Below are 23,895 nucleotides of genomic sequence, written 5' to 3' on the forward strand. Positions count from 1 at the left end.
GGAATCATGGAGCTCCACCCCATTCCTTGTCAGATACTTCATCGTAGAGTATGATATCATGTGAATCTGAAACATAAAAATCCTGTGGTTGCGGAACTTCAAAACTAATCCCAGAGTCTGTTTGTCAAGCTTAGATGTCTTTGAGCGCTACAGTGTGACTTCTGGAAATAAGTTTCAAAGAAAATAGAGATGTAGAAAGCCATGTTTTTGATGGGTTTAAAATAACTGCTTTCTGACAGAATAAGTAGCAAAGATACTTCACAAACTTTGCCATTTGATCTATGCTGCTGTCATATTCAGAAACTGACTTAGTATTTGTTGATCTTACAATTCAAAAAAATAATCTTTGCTTCCCAATGTTATGGAACTCTCTCCCTTTGTATTTAAGATTAGAACAAGATTTGCAAACTTTTAAAAAGAACTTAAAGTGTCTTCTTTTTAAAGAAGCATTTAACTGACAGTTCTCTTTTATAATAACATCAGTTAATTCCTTGCACAATAATATCAGTTAACTTCTTTTCCCTTAAATATAAACCATTATACTTTTCTAATGACCTTTTTTTGGCCTTTTTATTTTCCTAATCTCCCCAATGTGTTTTCCTTTTATGTACTCTTTAAACAAAAATTGTATTTCTTCCCCATTTTCCCACTGTTTCTAGTTTTCTTCTTGTTCTAAGGATGTTACCCTTGTACGTTTAATAGAATATCATGTATAAGTTAGTTTTGTTTTTTTTTAAATTCTGTTTTTATTTTTGTAAAACGCTTTGAAATTGGAAAAGCGTTTAATCAAACAACTTAATAAACTTGAAACTTGAAACTTGAAATATTTCTATAATAAATGTCTGTGTGTGAAGAGTGGTTTACAAGAACACTAGCACAAATCCTGTCAAACTTCCCTAAAATCTTTATGCATACGTCTGCAGGTCAGCCTCTGGCCAATTCCTCCCGCCTCCCCACACACTAGCCCCCTCTTTCTTCTTCTAGCATCAGACTAATCTCCACACCCAGCGCCTTTCTCCCTCTGTTTGCTGTGTTTTATTGATCATTTTTGGACGTATATTGTTATTTTAACGTGTGTGGTTGTTTGTTGTTAATTCGGTTGTGTGTTTATTGTAACCCACGTAGATTTTTGTGATATGTGGGATATAAATAAGACCATAAGAATAGCCTTTCTGGGTCAGACCAATGGTCCATCAAGCCCAGTAGTCCGTTGTCACGGTGGCCAATCCAGGTCACTAGTACCTGGCCCAAACCAAAGGAGTATCAATATTCCATGCTACCAATCCAGGGCAAACCAAAAAAATAACTCCAAAACACCTGCCAAAGAAACTTAACAAGATACCAACAAGGAGACAGTAAAGATCATGTGGTTCTCGAAGAGACTGTTTGTTGACCAGACTATAAACACCAATAGTAAAAAATCATGTTTATAATTAATATAATTTAATAGTGGAGTACCCTCAGTGTGATAAAGCAGCAAAGGGAGCCAATCCAGGGCAAGCAGAGATTTCCCCCATGTCTTTTCATCAGGAAATTGTCCAAGCCTTTCTTATAACCAGTTACGCTATCCACTCTTACAACAACATCTGGCAACTTGTTCCAGAGCTTAACTATTCCCTGAGTGAAAAAAAAATGTCCTCCTATTGGTTTTAAAAGTTTTTCCCTGTAACTTTTAAATGAATGTATAGAGGGCAATTCTACCATGCTGATACCATGCTGAACGCCAATCCTATAACAGCAACTGTGCACCAAGACACCATTATATAGTGCCAGTATAAACCTGAATTGGTGTGCCTAAACATTTCTACGACCATTTACTAGGTCAATGGCAGCTCAAATAAAAATCCTAACTTACATAGATAATTGTTTATGGCATAATCAATAGTCCTATTGATGAAACCAGGCTGCTACAATAACACTCTTTACAAAGTTGTCAGCGTGAGCTATCTTTTATTCAGAAGGATAATTGCCAGCAATGAAGGAAATTCATAAGCCAGACTGACTGTCAGTTGTCAGTTCTCACTAATGAGCTCCCTGGCAGACAGTGGGGAAGACGCGAGTTATATAGGCAGAAAATTGCCTACATTAGTGGGTTGGCTAAACATGAAACAGTCAATCTATGTGAAGATCAAGACATATCTTTACAAAGCAGGACTTGATCTAAGCAATTACCTGACATATATCTGTGTAACATAAAAGAAAAGACCTATTACATAGTATTTCTCAGATACATTTACAAATAGACTAATATTTATAATATTTATGTAAGATAAGTAAAGGCCATTGTTTATTTTTTCTGGAAGAAGACATCAAACATAAAAACTGGCTCGTTTTGGATCCTCTTTGCCAGTATGGATAAAGAAATACTATGGTAAGTAAAAACTATTCTATTTACACATACTGGTCTTTTTTTTTTACAATATAAGATGGAATCTGCTAAGCTGGACTTTGTCAATTTCTTAGAGTGCAGGGGTGGCCTAGTGGTTAGAACTGCTGCCTCAGCATCCTGAGGTTGTGAGTTTAATCCCCCTTGTCACTCTGGGCAGGTCATTTAACCCTCATTGCCCTCAGGTTCCACAGTTAGATTGTAAGCCTGCTACGGCAGATAGAAAAAAAATATTTAAGAGTCTCTGATTACTATTAAATGTATTGTAAACTGCTTTGGGTCAATCTATTCATGAAAAGGTTGTTACTAAATTTTTTCAGTCCAAAGTTTTAATGCTTACTTCTCTAGTTCCACATCACTTAAACAATTTAGAGCAGGAAGGAAGGAAAGGTTTTCTCAGGAAGGGATCCATATCCCTTTGCTTATCAGGCAGACAAGGGAAGTCCCCCACAGAGGTGTCAGTGGCAGAGATGACTTATCAATGGGCCTTTCTGGAAGAATGACACAGAGGCTGAGAATCAGTAGCTGCATAAGGAAAGGGATAGAGATACCTATGTAATATATCTATTTGTGAAGTTGTATAACTAGCAGCTAAACAAGAAAATTGACAGGGTCTTCCTGTTAGTGAATTTCATTATGGACCCACATTCCCCAAGATGGGGTTACCAGATGTCCAGGTAAACCTGGACATGTCCTCTTTTTAGAAATGGGGATCTGTTCAGGTTTAGTCAGCTCACCTGACTCCCCCGCCTACTTCTTTCCCAGGCCTAGCTGCTTCGGGTGAGGGAAGCCTGCTGCCGCTGGCCTGCCCTAGAAGCTGCCGCTCTACACCAACTTCCTGTTCCCTTATAGGCAGGACCTGAAGAGAAGCAGCTTCCAGAGCAGGCCTGTAGCAGCAGGCTCACCTCGCCTGAAGATTAAATTACAGCGGCCGGACTAAGGGAGGAGGTAGGTGGGAGAGCTAAAGAGGTCATGGAGGGGAAGCAGCGTAGGAGGTTGGAGGAGGGAGGGGAGGGGGCTGGAGAAACAGCATGGAAGGGAGCTGAAGAAATAGCATGAAAGGAGGGAGGGCAAGAGAAGCATTATGAGAAGGAGAGAGTGTTGTAGAAAAGTGCATGGAGTAAGGTAGTGCTGGATGGGACGGAAGAGACAAAAAGTATGAAAGGGGGTTGGAAGGAGAGAGGGGGGCAGGGTGGGGGGAAGGGGATGAAAGGAGAGAGAGAGAGAGAAAGAAAGAAAGAAAGAAAGAAGCACCCTTAGGAGAGGGGGGTTGGAAGGAGAGAGAGAGAGAGAGAGAGAGAGCATAGGGGGGGGAGGGGATGAAAGGAGAGAGAGAGAAAGAAAGAAAGAGGCACCCTTAGGAGAGGGGGTTGGAAGGAGAGAGTGAGAGAGAGAGAGAGATAGAAGCACCCATGGGGGAAGAGGGATGGAGGAAGGGAGAGAGAGGAAAGAACTAAAAGGGAAATAGGATGGGGAGTGGGACCATGGAAATGAGTAGAATATGGGCGGGGCTGTTGGTAGAATGTTGGCAGAGTCATGTGTCCTTTTTTTTCTTTTCACAAATATGATAACTACCCCAAAATCCAGATATGAGAAGCCTGGAAAGAGAATTTAAGAGCCCAAGAGCTGATCTCATGGGCGACCTTAACAATGGGCTGGATGGCCCGAGTTGGTCGCCCATGGAGTCTCCCTTTGAGGACTATGAGGAGGAGCTAGGCAAGGTTAAAGTGGTGGTGGGCAAGCATGAGTTTAACTCAGCTTCAAATGATTGGCTGGTGAGGGCCAGCAGGGAATTATGGGAGTATAAAGACCCTTACCTTCGAGGCATGAGGTTTCTTGCCTGTGTCTCAGAGGTGAATTTTGTGTGGGCAGCGGTTGCGGTGGTCCCCGGTTGACAAAGCATGGAGGTGGAGCTTTATCCGAGATGGCGTTGATGTACAAGGGAGGCGCTTGTCTGGTGGCAGTCCGTGTAGATGCCAAGGGATCCAATCCGGTGTGTTCCACTTCTGGATGGGCTGGCACGATAGGGCTGCAATGGTGTCAGCTTTGCCATTGCAGGGAAGACCTTGGAGGTGGGGTGGGGTTTCCTGAGGAGGGGGCTCCGGTCTCATCAGTGGTGCCTCATCAGCGGTGTACCGGGCTATGAGACAGCAGGAGGGTGACTTGGAGGGGCAGAGCAGGATATTCCGCGGGGGCCACCATCAACGGGTAATGGAGGACAGGGGAGAGCCTCGATGGAGGAGAGTGACGGGCAGGGGAAGCCTGGGAAGAGGCCAGTGGAAGCGTGGGCTTCTGCACGGGGCTTCCTGGCACCTACTGATGCTGCCTGAGCTGGAGGCACTGCAGCACAGCCCTAGTGTCTAGCTGCTGGGCTGGGAGCACCTAGTTAGAGTCCTATTCTTGGCCTCCATGTTGTATCAGTTTCCCTCAGTAGGCATTCAGCCTCGTATTAGGCCGGGATTACGTGGTGAGATAGGGTGGGGGGCTGGGTATTGCAGGCAGAAAAAAAAAAATCCCGGGAAGAGGGACTTTAATTCCAGGAGCCCTGCTGATATAAATCCTATGTAAAACTGGGCAGCTTTTAAATATGAGGTATAAAGAAAAAAAACTTACCAAGAGATAAATGTGCTCATAAATGCTGAGAGAAATAATTTGCATCATTTAGCATTTGTGCTTGTCAACCCTGAAAGTAATATAATCATTGCACAAATTTATATGAACCCCTCTCTGTGAAACCTGCTCCACTTCTTCTTAAATTTTGATCCTTCATGATGAATAAGAACATGTTTTCACTAATCTTATTACTCCCTTTCCATTCATTTATAAGTCAATGAGTAGATAATTTTAAAGAACTAGTGTGAAAGAGGAGAGATAGAAGGAAATGCTAGGAAAGTAAAATTTCTACATGTAATAAATGACTGGTTCACGGGAGCAACTGGTTCAGGATTCGACAAGTGGTGGAGCTATTTTAGATCTAATCCTTAGTGGAATACAGGACTTAGTATGAAAAGTAATAATTTGGGTTCCCTGGGAAACAGTAATCATAGCTCCTTTTTTTCTCACGTAAGCTTAGTGGAAGTTCTCCAACTGCATTGCTGCCAGGGGGCAGGGGGGGGGGTGTGCTTCAATATTGTGTTTTCTCAATTACTAGAGACAGGCAGGTTCCCTGCAGTCTTACAGAGCTTGTTTCACCTTCACTACTGGAAATGTGATAGTGAAACAGCACCCCCTACTGGCAGAACTATAGGTTAGAGCAGTGGTTCCCAACCCTGTCCTGGAGGAACACCAGGCCAATTGGGTTTTCAGGCTAGCCCTAATGAATATGCATGAAGCAAATTTGCATGCCTATCACTTCCATCATATGCAAATCTCTCTCATGCATATTCATTAGGGCTAGCCTGAAAGCCCGATTGGCCTGGTGTTCCTCCAGGACAGGGTTGGGAATCACTGGGTTAGAGGGAACAGTAATCATAACACAGAAACGGCCTCTTTTACAAAGCCACGCTAGTGGCTGCGCTGCGCTAACGGCCCCGAAGCCCATAGAGATTTAAAGGGCTTTGGGGCTGTTGCCACATGGCAGCCGCTAGCACAGCTTTGTAAAAGAGGCCGAAAGTATGGTAGATGCTCGGAACATTCTCGTGGTAGATGTTTTGGAGACAAAGACTGTGTCTGAATTCAAGAAAGCGTGGGACAGGCACGTGGGATCTCTTAGGGAGATGAGGAGATAGTCGATGCTACAGATGGGCAGACTGGATGGGCCATTTGGCCTTTATTGCTATAGAGCAGCAAGCTACTCCAACTACCTTAATTTTGGCTGTTTCCCTGTATTCAGAAAGGGATTGTTGAGACTTTTTTTCCCTTAATATGGAAGTTTCTTTTTGTGGCTTGAAGATTTGTATATGTCCTGATGTTACATGCAGTACCCATAGAAAGAGACAATTTCTGATTATGCATCCTAGAGTCCGCCAGATTGTGGCGACGTTCTTGCTTAGATATTCCTGTAAATGTATTATTAAGCATAGGGATAAGAAATTTTTTCTTTAATAGTTCTCAATTGTCTTTATTTCTTGCAAATAAGGACCCTTCTTGTATTTACTCCCCAGGCTTCTTCTCTTGTTATGTTCAGGATCTGCTGTTCAGTAGTTAACTAATTGGTAATCTGGCATCCTTTATTTTTCTTTCCTTTACCTTTATTAATAGGGCTCCTGTTTCTTTTTTGCTCTATCCTCTCAAACTGAGAACTTTGTGAGAATATATTTGAATGAATATGTGTTGTCTACATAATTTTTCTTTATATACTGTGATTACCTAGGAGGTATTTAGCCATACCTCACTTTCTTTAACAAGAATGCATGTTGTGATATTTATTTATTTTTTTATTTTTTTGAAATTGCATAAATAACATTAAAAAAAAAGGTTTAGACAAGTTCCTGGAAGAAAAGTCCATAGACTGCTATTGAGATAGAAATAGGGAAAACCACTGCTATCCCTGGAACTCGTAGCATGGAATGTTACTACTGTTTGGGATTCTGCCAGGATGACAAGGATTGGTCAATGTTGGAAATTGGAAACTGGGCATTGATCAGACTCAACAGGACTATTCTTATGTTCTTTTTTTGGAATTCTTTATTGATTTTCAATTTGAATAAAAGTGCAAAAAATTATACAAACAAGTAATACAATGAACAGCACTTACATTCAATCAAATAATACAATACAAAACAGATTCCCCCCCCCCCCCACCCTCCCTGGACGTGTGCAAAAACCAAATAGGAATTAAAACCTTATACAATTAATCTGATTTGACAAATTTTGCTAATGGACCCCATGTTGTTTTAAATATTTTATTATGTCCCAATAATTCCAAGTTCATTTTTTCATATCTATAACATTAACACAAAGATTCTCACCAAAAGGAAAAATTAAGCCTGTCCCAGGGCTTCCAATTACTGGTGATCATTTCTAATGTCATATATAGTGCATACATGCATGCAGTATTAAAAAACAGTGCACATTCATCTCAACAGAGGAAAACCTCCAAAATTCAAGTTTTTTTTGTGTCATTTTTTAATGAAAATAATATAAAGCAACATGGGAAATATCATTTTAAATGAAAGCATATCCCTGCCATGTTCCACCTTCTTTCTAATGTCACCTTTTATAAACAGTATTTAGCATGACTGCTCATGAGAGCAATTTCATGCATGGTTTCTTCTGACAACCAAGGAAATGTAGCTTAAGCTTATTTCTAAATAAATATTTATAATAGTCCAGGGTGTGTGTGTGTACTTTTTCTACAATATTTTAATGGCGTATCTGTCAGTAAATTTCAAGGCATCATTGTTTGACACTGGATGATAAGCAGTGAAGTAGTCTAAAATAAATAGCTTTTCATGGGGAAATTTGCCAACTGTAGTGACAGGCAGACAGTGGGGGAATTATTTATCATCACCTGTAAAATAGTCTCTAGGAAACATTTTGTTACAATTAAATGAAAAACCTACAAGGTCTTTACTGTATTAATAAGGGGGGCAGTTTATCTCGTAAGGAAGTATCAACTATATAAATTTTTTACAGTATAACACAGATTTTTTTCCCTTGTAAAATGTGGTTGAGTAAACAAATTATAGATTCATGTTATGCAAGTAAATTAATGTCTTCTCTCTGTATCTCAGTCATGTAGCACATCCAACTGAACACGATTCTACAGTGCTGAATTAACCAATCTTCTGAAATAGACCATGTGTGAGACTTCTGTTCCAGGGGTCCAAGGTCTTTTATTTGGTATCACAAGTAACTCAACAAGTTATACTAGATATGAGAAGCATTCAATAATTTATCTACCTCAGTAGGAAAGAAAATAGTTTGGTTTTTTTTTTTAAAAAAAAGTGTTTTATTTTTCAATATAGTCCCCTGATAGCTCCGTGCACTTCATCCACTTTTCCTGCAATGACTTTAACCCCTTTGAAAAGAATTCTTCTCTTTGACCTTCAAACCAGGACGTCACAGCTTCCTTGACGTCTTCTTCACTTGAAAACCGCTGTCCACAGAGAGATTTCGTCAAAACTCAGAACAGGAAATAATCCGAGGAAGCCAGGCTAGGAGTGTAGGGTGAATGGTTCAGCTGCTGAAACCCACATTCATAGATGGCAGCCTGTGATTGTAGTGACCGGCACATTGTGAAGAAGCAGCACGCCTGCTGTGAGTTTTCCTTCTCTTTTCTCCTTGCTTGACTTCTGCAATCCAATCACTGTGTTGGTATAACTTTCCCCAGTTATGGTTGCCTTATGTGGCGTGAACTCAAGAAACAAAAGTCCTTCATCATCCCAGATGACAGTTGCCATGTCTTTGCCTGCAAATTTTTCAGTCTTTAACTTTTTTGGGAAGGGGGATGACTTGTGCTTCCACTTCATTGACTCCATTTTGGACTCAGGATCTCTGTGATAGATCCAAGTCTCATCTCCAGTCACTAAACAATGAAAAAAAAATCACTTGGTCTTCACAGAGCATCTCCAAGTTTTTCTGACAGCACTGGAGCCTCGTGGCCTTCTGACATGGCATCAGCATTCTTGGAACTCATCTTGCACTAACCTTGGACATGCCCAACTTGTCATAAATTATTTTCCAAACTGTACCTGCCAAGATGCCTATTTCTTCATCTATTAGGGCAAGCTTAATTCATCTGTCTTGACAAAATTAAATCCTCGACTTTCTTGCGCATTTCTGTGGAAGTTGCTTCCACAGGCCATCCAGTGTGTGGGTCATCTTCAGTGGACTCTCTACCTCCTTTAAACTGCTTGCTCCAAAATTTTACTTTGCTCCAAAATTCACCATAAAGACTCACCATAGACTCACCATAAACTCACCATAAAGACTCACCATAAACTGCAATCATATGTCCACAGATCTTCTTTGGCTTTTTCCCTTTTTATGTGCTCCAAATCTAACAAATTTCTTTCTTGATTGGAGATGTTCTTTTAAATTATGCATATAATTACAAAATTAGAACCTCCATACCTAAATTTGGCCCCCTTTCATCAAGCTGCATTAGGTTTTTTTAATCACTGTAGTAAAAGTTCTGATGCTCATAGGAATTCTATGAGTGTTGGAGCTTTTACCATAGCGGCCTGTGATTTTTAAAAAACCCTAATGCAGCTTGATAAAAGGGGGCCTTTAAGCACAGGTATTTGCATACTTAAATTTAGTCACAGTTCCCAGGCATAAGCAATATTCTATAAACTGCACCTAACTTTAAACAAGGTTTATAGAATAGCGGGGGTTTTTTTGGTGCTATATATAGAATTTAATCCTAAATATCTCCGAATTTTGTTATCTGCCTCCATAGTAGAGCTTGGCCTTCATATTTCTCCAGGCTTCTCATCTCTCTGCTTCAGCCATGATTACTAAGTTTGCAGTTTTCCACTGCAGGCCGTTCCAGTGAGAAAATGGCCTAATAGATATTTTAATATTTCAGGTGAGAGATTTGTCTGTCACAGTATAGTGCTTGCATGCTTGCTGCCAGTCATGGAAAGAAGCTACAATAACAGTGAAAATGGAGTATTTGTGGAGCAGTAAATGCTCTGATTTATTGCACCTCTCTTCCTATTCTGTATCTATGGGAAACAAGCTTCATAAATCAGGTCCAAAGTGCTCAATGATATGATATGTAGTTGAATGCTGTATTTTTTGACAAGATGTATAAAATATATGATGAATCATCAGTGTGAAATATAGCATTGTAAAAGTATGTGGGTCAGGATTATTTCTGACTGAAGCAACTGTTTCATAGTACAGGAATCCTAGCTGTCAATAGTGGGCAACTATGTGACGGGGAATGGCACAGAAAGTATTCTGGATGGAGTTCATATGTACATAGGTGCATATGATTAGTGATTTACTCTAATTGATCTTGATAGGTTGAATTCCTATAAGTAAGTCTCATCCCAGACACCACAACCAGGAAGCCAGTTGTCAAAAGAATCTTCCAGACCGAGTTGTAGACGTTGTAATGTCCTGCCACATTCCTCCCAGATGTAAGAAGAATAATATTGGTTGATATTCAGTGTGAGTTAACTGACTGGGAATGGCCACCAACCAGTTAACTCATGTCTCTGCAACTAACTGGGCATTTTCAGTAGCATTTAACTGATTATCACTGCTGAAAATGCCCAGTTAGCCCCCCAAAATAAGTCAGCGATGTTGGTGCCACTCCAGATTCATGACCACTTAAGTCCCAATATTTAGAACATAAGCAGCCAGGCTTAGCGGGCAAATAAGGAAGCTTAAAAAGCAGGCCTATCTTTGCCTGCTAACCCATGGCTGCTTAAGTCTGAGTATTGCCTTAACCAGCCAAGTGCCAGCCAGTGTTGAAAACCCCAGATATTCTAAAAGTCAGATACTGGAAAAAACCCGGCCATTGATATCTGGGTTTAACACCATTGGTGGGTAGTCAACACATTTGCCTCTGCTGGCTGGATAGTATATAACTCACTGATCTGATGCACTATTTGTTTTTCAGTGATTATGGGTTTGAGCGTGCAGCACCTCTGAAGTCAGAATCCAACATGTGCTTTGCTGATTTTTGGTTTAACCCAGATTCCCCACCTGACGACTGCATGTTGGGACAGGCATACACTAGAAGTACAGGGTAAGTGCACAAGGAGATCCATCAGATATCTTTCCTTATTTTTATTTTTTTTGGGGGGGGGGGTTGGGGGTACAAAAGTTTCTTCCTATTTTATCTTGACCTTCATTCAGAAGTACCTAGAATTTTGCCCTTTTTTTAGGGTGACTCATCAGAGTTCCCACACAAAACTCCTAAGGACCCAATTCTATATCTGATGCCTAAAAATTAGGTACCAACTAGTGTGATGCTAAGTGTGATTCTATAAAAGTTAGACACCTATTATAGAATCATATTTAGTGTAGCCTAAGTGGGCTTAGGCATTGCTAGGCATCCTAACTTTTAGGCACAGATAAATAATGACTTCTGCTAGATGGAATATACCCTGATTGATAGCATCTCAAGTTTCAAGTTTCAAGTTTATTTAGTTTTTGATGAATCGCCTATTACAGATTCTAGGCGATGTACATATTACAATTTAAATAGAAGAAACTTACAAAAATAATTCAAATTACAATTTACAAAATTAAAAACACAATCACATGAGGTTAAGGAATGAGGGTAAAAGTTACAATATTTGGGTAAGTTAAAAAAGGAAAGAACAATGGGAAGGGTATAATAAGACCAGAGCACCATATAAGAAAAAAAAAAAAAAAATTTTTTAAATAATTAAGAAAAATCGTAGGCATCTTTAAATAAATAGGTCTTTAAATGTGATTTAAATTTAACAATGTCTGGTTCGGATCGAATATACTGTGGTAAAGTATTCCACCATTGAGGGCCCATTACTGTAAAGATATCCAGTCTTCTGGTCCCAATAATTTTTAATGAGGGTACGGAAAGTAAATTTTGTTCTGATGATCGCAGTGAGCGTTTTGGCTTATAAGGAATTAATAGTTTAGATATGAATTGGCTTTTGTGTTTGCATGACTTTGCTTGTCATGGAGGTATCTTTCTGGTTTTCTTTGATGACACCGTATTTATGCCAAGGGTTTTCTTGGCCTAAAAATCTGCAATAAAACAATAACAAAGGGGCTGATTCTATAAACAGCGCCTAAATTGGTCAGCACTTACAAAAAAGGTGCTGGCTGCTTGTCAATCATGCTTAGGCGCTGTTTTCAGAATTGTGTTTAGTGGCGCCTAACTCATGCTCCACCCATAGAAGCACCCACTTAGTAGTCACCGCTAAGCGCATTGTGATAAACACCTACCTGTTATAGAATTGGATAGGCACTTATCACCCAATTAATTTTTTTTTTTACCAAATATTGAGGGTGTTAAGGGTATTTTACCAATTAAGTTAGACGCCCTTTATAGAATGTGCCCCAAAATTAATAATGAGAATTAAAGTATTTTAAATCAATTTTTATTATATTCTTTCTTAGATGACCCCTTCCTTGTGTGCAAACCTTAAATGTTTCTTTTTTTTCTATAAATTGTAATTCTACCCATTACCCAATTGTTCCAGTTTGTATTAATTTGTAATAGAACAAAAAAGATTAGTATGTATTATTTTATTTTATTTGTATTTGTCATCCCTGCCTTTTTTCTATATATTAGAAATATGCAATACGCATTGAAATGTTGGATATTGCGTAAAAATCAAAATTTATTAAACTTGAAACTTGAATTCAAAAAAACTACAATCGTCCTGTCTGCTATAAACACAATATGAAAAATATATAATTGTCAGATATAATTGTTCTGTGATAACATCTATGATAAAATTATTTAAATTAAACGAAGTGCTCAGACCTATGAAAACCTCTTATATAAATGAGCAAGTGTGTGTGAGAACCATCATTGCACTTAAATTGTTCCTTGACCACCACCAAAAATCAGCATGACCTATGCAAGAAATATATAAATTTCAACTTATCTTATAGAGGTTCAGTGGTCAAACTGCTTATAAACACAATCCTCCACCTCTTGCGCATTGAAGATAAAATCTTAATTATGATGTGCAAATGTGATAAACTGAATATCAAATATCCTTCCAATTTCATCAAGGCTTCCCTAAATACCTGCACCTAAGTTAAGTGCCTACCGACACCTAAGTCCAAAACAGATGCCTACACGCAAAACACGCCTATAATCCACCTCTAAACACACCTACTCAAAGTGGTAGGCACCTACCAAGTTAGGCACCTAATGTCCAATTAAGTGCAATTAACATCAATTATAAGGTGTTGATTGTCATTTATCAGTGCTGATTAAGTTTATTAAATAATTAAGCTAGGTGCATGCATCAGCTAGGTGATGTATATGCCTAACTTTAGACAGACTATATAGATATGTCAGTTAATGTATCTGATTGCTCCGAACTATAATTTAGCAAACATGAAGCACCAGAGTCTATTCATTTGCCTAAATGTATCTCAGAAGGAAAGGAAAGACACCTTAAACTTGATAGCAGATAAAATGTTGTTAGACTGCAACATTGTTGGATCACTGATTTCATCAAGTATTGACTAGGAATGTGACTATGCTGCACCAACATTTATAAACCAAAAAAGGAGGAAGGACAAAATACTGAAAGGATTTGACCAAATAGAGCAGGATAAAAAAAACTATTTACAATGTCTAATGTGACAAGGACAAGAGGACATGGACTAAAGCTAAGGGGGGACAGGTTCAGGACAAATATTAGGAAGTTCTGCTTCACGCAACGAGTGGTGGAAACCTGGTGAGCTCTCCCAGAAGAGGTAATTGCGGAATCCACCGTTCTAGGGTTTAAGGGGGGGCCTTCGGGGGGAGCAATGCCAGTTCTTGTGGGGGGGGGGATAGAGCAGCGCCGCTGGCCTCGGGGAGGGGGGGGGGTGAACGTATCAAAGCGAGTTTCCATTATTTCCTATGGGGAAACTCGCTTTGATAAATGAGCATTTTGGATTATGAGCATGCTCCTGGCACGGATTGGGTCATTTTTAAATTTAAAAGAGTAACATATTGGATTTCAACTGTCATAGAATTTTGACTATCGCTGCAGTGACTTGTGTTGCACTGTACCTGAGGGAGGTTTATTTAACTAAACCGTGAGGAAGGGAAGAGCTTTGAAGAGTAATTAAAGAATAGATTTTCTGAAATATAATTTTGTTTTTCACAAGTTTAAAGTTACATAATAGGAACCTTGAGAAGAAAAGGGACACACGTAGTTGCACCACAGAGGGAGGCAAAAACATTATTTTAATTTGATTATGCACTACTAGTCTTATAGCCCGTTACACTAACGGGTGCTAGAATATATGTGTGTGTGTCTGTTTTTGGTTTTTTTTTTCTCTCCTTAGCCGCTTTCTGTATTTCTCTCTGTCTTTTTTTTTTTTTTTCCTTGGATGTCCACTACCACCCCTTGCCTGCTCCCCTTGTCCATTCTCCCTTCCTTTTACCTCCCCTGTGTCCTCCACCACCCCATCACTGCTCACCTTATACAGCAGAAGCCCTTCTCCCTTTGTTTTACCTCCCCCTGTCCATCATCACCTCCTTCCTGCTCCCCCTGTCCAGCAGTAGGCCTGTCTTCATTTTTCTGCCCCCCTCCCTGTTCATCAGCACCTCTTCCCCTGTCCATCAACCCCTTTTCTGCCCCTCCATTTCCCTCACACCCCACTTCCCTGTGCAGTATTTTCCTCCCCCCCATACCTTCCTCCTGAACTGCATGCCCTACTTATGTTGAAATGCTTTTCGGGTTTGGCTGCCGCAGCCTGCAGCCGCCGCAGCCAACATCCGACTCGGGCCGCCGCGGTCGACATCCGCCTCGGGGGGGGGAGGAAGAGAGAGAGAGAGCTTCGGGCGGCCAGCAGCCGCAGCGGCCAACATCCACCTCGGGCCGCTGACAGCCGCCGCGGCCGACATCCACCTCGGGGGGAGGGAGAGAGCTTCGCGCGCAGGCGCACTCCTATCTGTGGTGCCCTACAGCTCACAGAAAACGGACGCACGCGATGGGAGTGCGCATGCGCGGCCTAGTGTTTTATTATATTAGATAGAAGGAATAAGCATAGAGTTGTCAGAAAAACTTTCTGCTGATCCTGGTTCCAGTGTATTCTGACTGTGTGGTGGCTTCCAGAGTTAAGACTACAGTCCAGTATCAACTGCTTCCGGTGCCATCTGCCTCTCCAGTTTCCTGATGGAGTTCCTCCTCAACGAATGCTAGCCACAGCAAGAAAACCTGAAACCAAAGGAGAGGTTTTATTTTTATTTTCCTGTGTGTACACAGTGGTTATAATTTTGGTTAGTGATTCATTTACCTGAAGGACCTTAAATAGGTACCTGTAAAGAAAAGAAGCAATTATTAATGTTAAATAAAAGAAAGAGTAAAGAGACGCATAAGAGTGTACAAAAGGGAACTTACCTGTAACTTATCTTTGTTTACCTGTGGGAGAAAAAACAAAACATTTTCTCAGTGATATAAGATTGGGAAACAAGTAGCTTTAAAGAGTGAGAGTGTAATGTGAAAGAATACTTACCTGAAAATTTCCTAGCTGTGTCTAATTCTGACCTGCAGAAGACAAAAACCAGATGATTTAAGCACTTTATATAAAAGAGAGTGATTTTAAAGGGAGTTGTTTTAATTAGAATATTCAGACTTGCACTTTAAATGAGGAATTCTTTCAATGATACTTTTAAATGATATTTTAACCTGATAAAAAGCACTTTAACATCATGCAATGCACTTTTGAGTTTCTTTTCTGTGCAATAAAAATTTAATTTATTCTGAGCTGGCAATTGTGAGGTTGAATTCCTTTACCAGGTGCACATTGAGACTAGAGAGTTGCGCGGGGACAGAAATTCCACCCGTCCCCGCCAAAATCCCACCCGTCCCCACCCATCCCCATGAGGAATCCCACCCGTCCCCACCCATTCCCGCGAGGAATCCCTCTGTCCCCACCCGTCCCCGCGAGGAATCCCCTCCGTCCCCGCCCCTCCCTATAAACTTCAGAAATAGTTATTTCATTTAATTATGCTACTGAATTAAAGGCTCTGATAGAGATCCATTTACAAATAAGCAAAGAGACTTTATTAATTTGGAAATATTAATTGGGAAGAATACATACTTTGTAAACGGGTTTCTACCATAGCCTCTAATGTAAATATAAAATATAAATACTCAGCTGATGAGAACCCCCAAGCTGTCAGCTGAGGACTTCCTTTGCAGTTGGCCGGGGGGTCCCTTTTGCCAAGCTTGGCAGGCAGCAGTAGCATCCCTGAGTCACAGATGCTGGCACCTCAGTGGCTCATGGATGTCGCCAGCGACTGCTGTGCTTGGTGGAGGGGAGTTCTGGCCATCTCTAGAGGCGGTCCTCTGCTGGTGGTGCTTGGGGATCCCCAAAAAAACCCCAACAACAAAAAAAGAAGAGATATCATCTAATTTCATAACTCAATAACATCAACAAATACCCCCTTCCCCATCCCCCCTTTTGCATCTTTTTAGAACTTTACATTTTAGCTTTTCTGCTTTCTTCTTCCACTAGGGACATGGCCTGCTTCCAAGCATTCCTCTCCCCTTCCAAGTACTCTCTCCCTAGGTAAAGCAATAGGGCCCTGCAGCCATCGCTCTTCTGTAGGAATCCAGGGCTTGAATTGGATATATATATATATATAATATATATATATATAACATATATATATTATATTCTGAGCAAGGGTCAGGAAGTACTTCAACACTATAGAAATAAAACCAGAAATGCATTTCCTTTTCTTTTGAACACAAAACAAAGACCATCTGCTATATACATTTCCCAAAGCTAACATATTTTAGTCAATAAATTCCGTTTTTTACCTTTGTTGTCTGGAGATTTTTTTTTCCCATAAAGTTGGTCCCAGTTTCTTTTTTCCGCTTTCCCATCTTCTGTAAATTCTTCTGTTGCTGTCCATTGGTTCCTCCTACAATGGTCCAGTATTTATCCCTTTCTCATCTTTCGTGCCTGCCCACCAGCCCCAAGCCAAACATTTCTCCCTTCTATCACCCCTCTCCAGCACCATGCCACATCTCTCCCTCCATTCCCTTCACCACTATGTCCAACATTCCTCCCTCTTGCATCCATTTCAATCTGTCCCACTGTTCCCTTTCCACCACAATATTTCTCCCTCTCATCTGTACCTCACTGCCTCCCTATGACCAAAACTTTTCCTTTCTTCCATTCCCGTGTACACAACCAATCTCTTTCCCTCCCGTCCTCTCTCCCAAGTTCATGCCTTCTGTGTCCAAAAACGCATTCCCTCCCCCACCTCAGAATCTCTTTCCCTCCCTTCTTCTCTCCTAAGTCCATGCCTTCTGTGTCCAAAAACACATTCCCTCCCCCACCTCAGCATCTCTTTCCCTCCCTTCCTCCATCCTCTTTCCCAAGTTCATGCCTTGTGTCCAAAACGCACTCCCTCCCCACCTCTTTCCCTCCCTTCCTCCATTCTCTCTCCCAAGTTCATGCCTTGTGTCCAAAAACGCACTCCCTCCCCTACCTCTTTCCCTCCCTTCCTCCATCCTCTCTCCCAAGTTCATGCCTTGTGCCAAAAACGCACTCCCTCCACCCTTTTGTGTTCCGCCTCCCAACCCTCATCTGCAAGCAAAATGGAGCTCGAGCCGCGAGGCTCTTCTTTTCCCTACCTGCCCTGCCCCAGCACACAGCCGACCAGAAGTCTTCCACGATGTCAGCGCTGACGTCAGAGGGAGGGCTTTGCTTAAGCCCTCTCTCCGACGTCAGAGCTGACATCGTGGAAGACTTCTGGTCGGCTGTGTGCTGCGGCAGGACAGGTAGGGAAAAGAAGACGAGCCTCGTGGCTCGACTGCATCGAACCCCGCAGGATCCCCGCAACCCTAGGAGGCGTTCCCACGGGATCTCTGCAACCCTAGGGGGCGTCCACACGGGATCCCCATGACCCTAGGGAGTGTCCCCACGGGATCCCCGTGACCCCTAGGGGGAACCTGCAGGATCCCTGTGGGTCCCGCAGGATTCCCGTCGTCCCGTTCCCGTGCAGCTCTCTAATTGAGACTCACACCAACTAAAACCATTGAAACAGTTTTATTCTTGCAGTGTGTTCGGGAAGAATGTGTCTCGACCCGGTGGAAATTTCATTCACTACCCAGTGCTGTGACCTCAGTTGAAATAGCTTTTGCATTGGGTTGAGGAAGTGCTGAACCCCAGAGGGATCTGCAGGAGGGGTTTCAGTAGCAATGGAAATGGTCAAAACATTGCTGTTTTGCCACATGTTTTGACAGCTTTAAGAAGCAGCTCAGAGCTCCACTGGGACACTGTGGACACCTAAAGTAAAATCACTGAAGATCAGAACACCTAGCTATGTGCAGTATTACCGTATTTCCTCATATATATGGGTTTTGCAGTCCAAACAGTAGTGCAGCCTATCTAACGACATCGTAGATAAACCACCCCACCTGTACCTTTTAAAATAATGCAGCTCCCTTTCTGGCCTCCTGCAATGTCTTGGCCGCGGTGCAGTGCAAGAGCGATCTTTTCAGCGTCCAGACGCCATGCTGAAAAGATCACTCCTGCCCTGCACTGCGGCCGCAACATTGCAGGAGGCAGGAGGCATCCAGCGGAGGTACGATATTTACCTGGGGGGGGAGGGATGTATAAGGGGGAGGGATGTATAGGCTGCCCCATGTGGTTTTAAAACTCTTAGATAAGCCATGGCTTGTAACATGGGGCAGCATATCTAAGAGTTTTAAAACATGTATAGGCATTTTTTGCAGCCTATACACTGGGGCAGCCTATATGCAGGGGAAATACAGTACTGGACTACCAAAGGAAATCTGCACCAAAAGTTAGCAATTTTTACCTTTGAAGTTTACCTACAAACATTTCCAAAGACAGCTGTTGTATTATTTTGATAAATATGGTATGCGGAATTATGGGATTTTAAAATACTGAGCATAGAACGTTTTCATTTTTTGCACAGGTTTTTAAGATTGTTTTGCTTAGTTTCCATGGGAGCAAAGAAGGCATAGGATAAACACAGAAGATCATTAATTTAAGAGAATGAAAAGCCGGAGCTTAACTCTGGGATCTGACACTGCAATGGAAAATAAATTAGGCAGATTAAATGGGCATTATACTCCTTGTCTGCCCTCATATTCTTTATTGCTTTAATGCACGCTGCTTGCGGTGATTAAGTTCTCCAATCTCTTCAATTCTTTCTGTCTCTTGCAGATATAGAAAAGCTGTTTCGAATGTGTGTGAGGGAGGGGTGGACATGCAGCAGAGTCCAGCCCAGTTCCAGTGCCCCCTGATTGCTCCAAAGGGGTTGCATGTGACCATTAAAGGAGATACACTGGCTGTAAAACCCGGAGAAGACATCACTTTCATCATCCGGCAGGAGCAGGTACAATGAGAAACACACTGAAGTAGGGGTGTCCAAACTCGGCCTTCACCAGGTCAGGTTTCCAGGATTCCTCAAATGAATATGCATGATATCTATTTGCATACAATGCAAATTCATTGGGGAAATCCTGAAAACCCGACTGGATTGTGGCCCTTGAGGACCGACATTGGACAACCCTGCTCTAAAAGATATCTTTCCAAACTTTATTGATACTGGCCTTAGTTTTATCTTTATCTCTCTCTATTGGCGATTGATAGATAGATAACTTGGGCATTAGGTGGTGTGATTTCTTATGCCATTTTGCTTTCCAAAAATTTGGAGAAGATGCATATAAATTATGTGCAGGTTTGAAGCTTTCTAACTCTCTGTAATTAGATTAGCAGCAGTAGGCTCATAGCTAGGGAATATCACAGAACAGGATGAGCAGGTGTAAAGATATATACATGCATGCATAGATAGATTTATTGATCTTTAAGAGAAGTTTAATTATTCTAGTTTTATTCTTCTAAAGAGTTGGGTGGCAATGTACAATACTCTTACCCCTCCATATTTGCGGTTTCGCGGTCCACGGTTTTGGTTATTTGCAGTTTTTTTGATCGAAGGCCCCGCCCTCAAATTTACATCACAGGAAATCGCTGCTCCCGGCATTGCACAGAGAAAACCGCTGCTCCCAGCTGCACTTTCTTCACTGGAACAGGTCAGGATATTCGCGGGTTTGTGTCTTTTTTTTGTTTTTTTACAGAAAAAACGTGAATAACATACGAAAAATTATTTGCAGTTTTTCTCTATTTGCTGCCTTGCTGTTCCCCTATCACCGCAAATGTGGAGGGGGAAGGGTACACATCACCTCCTCATGTTACACAAGGTCTCGGTCCTGGCAGAATGGTCAAGACCAATCTCAGATCATAATTCAAACCTTGTATTCGCTCCGTCACAAAAGCCAAGAAGTAATTTTTCCAAGAAGAGGCTTAAACTCTTACTGTGACAGTCATAATGTAATCATGTCTACATCAATGTTAGATGGAAGATCGTTAACCCTCTCTCCCTAGACTAGTACCTGGCCAAAACCCAAGGAATAGCAACATTCCAGGCTACCGATCCAGGGCAAGCAGTGGCTTTCCCCATGTCTTTCTCAATAACAGACTATGGATTTTTCCTCCAGGAACTTGTCCAAATCTTTCTTAAAACCAGTTACGCTATCCGCTCGTACCACAACCTCTGGCAATGCATAAATGTTCCTCCTATTGGTTTTAAAGTATTTCCCTGTAACTTCATTGAGTGTCCCCTAGTCTTTGTAATTTTTGACAGAGTGAAAAATCGATCCACTTGTACCCGTTCTACTCCACTCAAGATTTTGTAGACTTCAATCATATCTCCCCTCAGCAGTCTCTTTTCCAAGCTGAAGAGCCCTAACCGTTTTAGTCTTTCCTCATACGAGAGGAGTTCATCCCCTTTATCATCTTTGTCGCTCTTCTTTGAACCTTTTCTAGTGCCACTATATCTTTCTTGAGATATGGAGACCAGAATTGAACGAAATACTCCAGATGAGGTTGCACCATGGAGCGATACAGGGGTATTATAACATTCATAGTCTTATTAACCATCCCTTTTTTAATAATCCCTAGCATCCTGTTTGCTTTTTTGGCCGCCGCCACACATTGGGTGGAAGGTTTCATCATATTATCTACGATGATACCCAGAATCCTTGTCTTGGGCGCTAATCCTCAAGGTGAACCCTAGCATCCTGTAACTGTGATTCAGGTTATTCTTCCCAATGTGAATCACTTTGCATTTGTCCACATTAAATTTCATCTGCCATTTGGACGCCCAGGCTTCCAATTTCCTAAGATCCACCTGCAATTTTTCACAATCCGCATGCTTTTTAACCAGTATTGTACCTAGCATATGTGACACCCGGGGCCCATCATTTTTTGATACCCCCCCCCCCATCCGTACGAAAAACATGATTTTTAGTAACAAGCCACACGTCACACATGAGTACCTAGGAAAAGGCAGCATCTTACATTGCAGTGAGCAGTACAACATCAATACACCCATTGTAAAACTAAACAAGCCAGACTAGTACAGATCAATCCTTCAGTCAATCCTAACAAAAACCCATGTCTTTCGAACACACAGAACACAGAAAACACCTTCGCCTAGTATGGAATATGACATCACAAACTAACCCCTCCTCCTTTTACAAAACTGTAGTGTGGATTTTAGCCATGGTGGTAACAGCTCTGACGCTCATAGAATTCTGAGCATCAGAGCTGCTACCACCACGGCTGGCGCTAAAAAACGCTCCACAGTTTTGTAAAAGGGGGGATAAAATAGAAATACATAGACAAAGGTTAAATTGAACCAGTAAGAAGCTGGACTCTGCATACAGTGCACCACAGAAACAGTGACACATGTCTCCTAAAGAAATAAATAAATAGAAAATTTTTTTCTACCTTTCTCTTCTGTGGTTTCTGCTTTCCTCATCTTCTTGTAACTCTCTTCCTTCCATCCACTGTCTGCCATCTCTCTTCCCCTATATGGCATCTTCTCTCCTTCTATGCCCCTTCGAGAAACTGTATGCTTCCCCCTTCCATCTCTCCTTTCACCCCCATTGGTCTGGCATCTCTCTCCTCTCCTTCCCTCTCCCACACCTCTCCTCTGCAATCCCTTTCCCTTTTTTCCCTCATTTTCCTTTTCAATTTATTTTCTGCATCTGTCTAGATTACGTTCTTACTACCCTCTCATCAATGTCCTCTTTTACTGTCTACCTAAAGCTTGCCACCTCTTTCCCTCACCCCTCCAGTGTTTCCCTAACTCAATCCTTTTCTCCCCATCATGTGCCTTCCTTTTATTTATCCCCTTCTTCCATCATATACCCTCTTTCTCAAACCCTTCCATCTAGTACCTTCTCCTCTCTCTGTCCACTTCCATCCAGCATCTGCTCCCCTCTTTATCTCCTCCCATTTCCTTCCTGCATTTGCTTCCTTATCTCTCCCATCTACACTTCCATCCAGCATAGGCTCCCCACTACCATCCAATGTCTGCCCTTTCTCTCACCATCCACCCCTCTTCAATCATCATCTGCCCCCTTTCTCTCTCTCGAATATCCTTCCCCCTTATGTCTCTCCCCTTTCTCTGTACATCAATTTTATCAGCACCACCCTTCCACACCACCCTGCCCCCTTTATTTCCCTCCACCACTCTTCCATTCCAGCAATCCTGCTCCTTTCTCTCCCTTCATGCAGCAAGGTCCCACGATGATTGTAGCTGCCGGCTGCCAGTCCACCCCACTCCGATGTTCTTGCTCTGGAGCAGACTCAGCAGCCGCATGCTGGAAGGTCCCGCAATGACTCGTCTGCTGACTCTGCTCCAGTAGAAGTAAGTTATGTCGGAGGGGATGGACCCAGCAGACGCAGGGAGTTGTGGCAAAGTCCCGCAATGACTGCGTCTGCCAGGTCCACCCCCTCCAACGTAACTTACTTCTTCTGGAGCAGAGCCGGCAGACAAGTCAGCGCGGGACCTTCCTGATCCTCAGCACGGCTGCCGACTCTGCTGCAGAGAAAGTAAGTCAGAGGTAACGTGACCATTTATTTTTTTCATCAAAAGGGGACATCTATTAATTGACTATGTATCCTTTCTTTCTTTCTGCACTCAGGCCCAACAATTGTCCCTTTCTATTCCCTCCCTCCTTCTTTCCCATGTCCTTAGTGCCCCCAGTGCCTCAGTCCTGTGTCCATAGTGCCCCCAGTGACCCCGTCCTGTGTCCATAGTGCCCCCATGACCCCGTCCTGTGTCCATAGTGCCCCCAGTGCCCCCATCTTGTGTCCATAGTGCCCCCAGTGCCCCGTCTTGTGTCCTTAGTGCCCCCAGTGCCTCCATCCTCTGTCCATAGTGCCCCCAGTGCCTCCTTCCTGTGTCCTTATTGCCCCCAGTGCCGCCTCCTTATGTCCCCCCACTACCTTCCAGATTTTGGCCACTCCCAAAGCCAGCCTGCCTGTCTACCTATCTCCCTTCCTTCCTGCCACGCTAAAGCCATCCAGCTTGCCTGCCTACATCCTGCCCTCCCTGCTGCAGAAAAAAAAAAAAGCACCTCTCCCCTTCCTTTCCCCCGGCCGCACCGCTACAATCCTACCTCCCTCCGCCGACAAGAAGTCTTTCCGAAGTCAATTCTGACGTCGGAGAGTACATTCCAGGCCAGCCAATCACTGCCTGGCCGGCCCGGAACGTCCTCTCCGTCATCAGAATTGACGTCGGAAAGACTTCTTTTCGGCACGGCAGGGGGAGGTAGGATTGTAGCGGCGCAGCCGGGGGAAAGGAAGGACAGGAGGACCCGGACCTGGCCAGCTGTGCACCCCCCCCCAAGTCGTGCACCCGGAGCAGACCACCTCCCCCCCCCCTTGGCACGCCACTGTTTTTAACAACTTTGAACAGTTTAGTGCCATCTGCAAATTTAATCACCTCACTCGTTATTCCAATTTCCAGATGATTTAGAAATAAGTTAAATAGCACCGGTCCTAGTACAGACCTCTGCGGCACTTCACTGTTTACTCTCCTCCAT

General features: G+C 42.4%; 1 protein-coding gene across 6 annotated transcripts in view; it reads left to right on the plus strand.

The window, feature by feature from the left end:
- The window catches only part of SORCS2 (sortilin related VPS10 domain containing receptor 2), a 1,263,434-nt gene that overhangs the window by 1,165,895 nt on the left and 73,644 nt on the right, over nt 1-23,895 (plus strand). For all 6 annotated transcript variants that reach the window (XM_033949940.1, XM_033949949.1, XM_033949957.1 and 3 more), the window contains exons 17-18: nt 10,905-11,033; nt 19,163-19,334. In XM_033949940.1, coding sequence (XP_033805831.1) covers nt 10,905-11,033; nt 19,163-19,334 — 301 coding nt within the window. The remainder of the gene's footprint in view (nt 1-10,904; nt 11,034-19,162; nt 19,335-23,895) is intronic.

Source organism: Geotrypetes seraphini, chromosome 1 (genome assembly GCF_902459505.1).
Source record: "Geotrypetes seraphini chromosome 1, aGeoSer1.1, whole genome shotgun sequence".
In the NCBI taxonomy this organism is placed as follows: domain Eukaryota; kingdom Metazoa; phylum Chordata; class Amphibia; order Gymnophiona; family Dermophiidae; genus Geotrypetes; species Geotrypetes seraphini.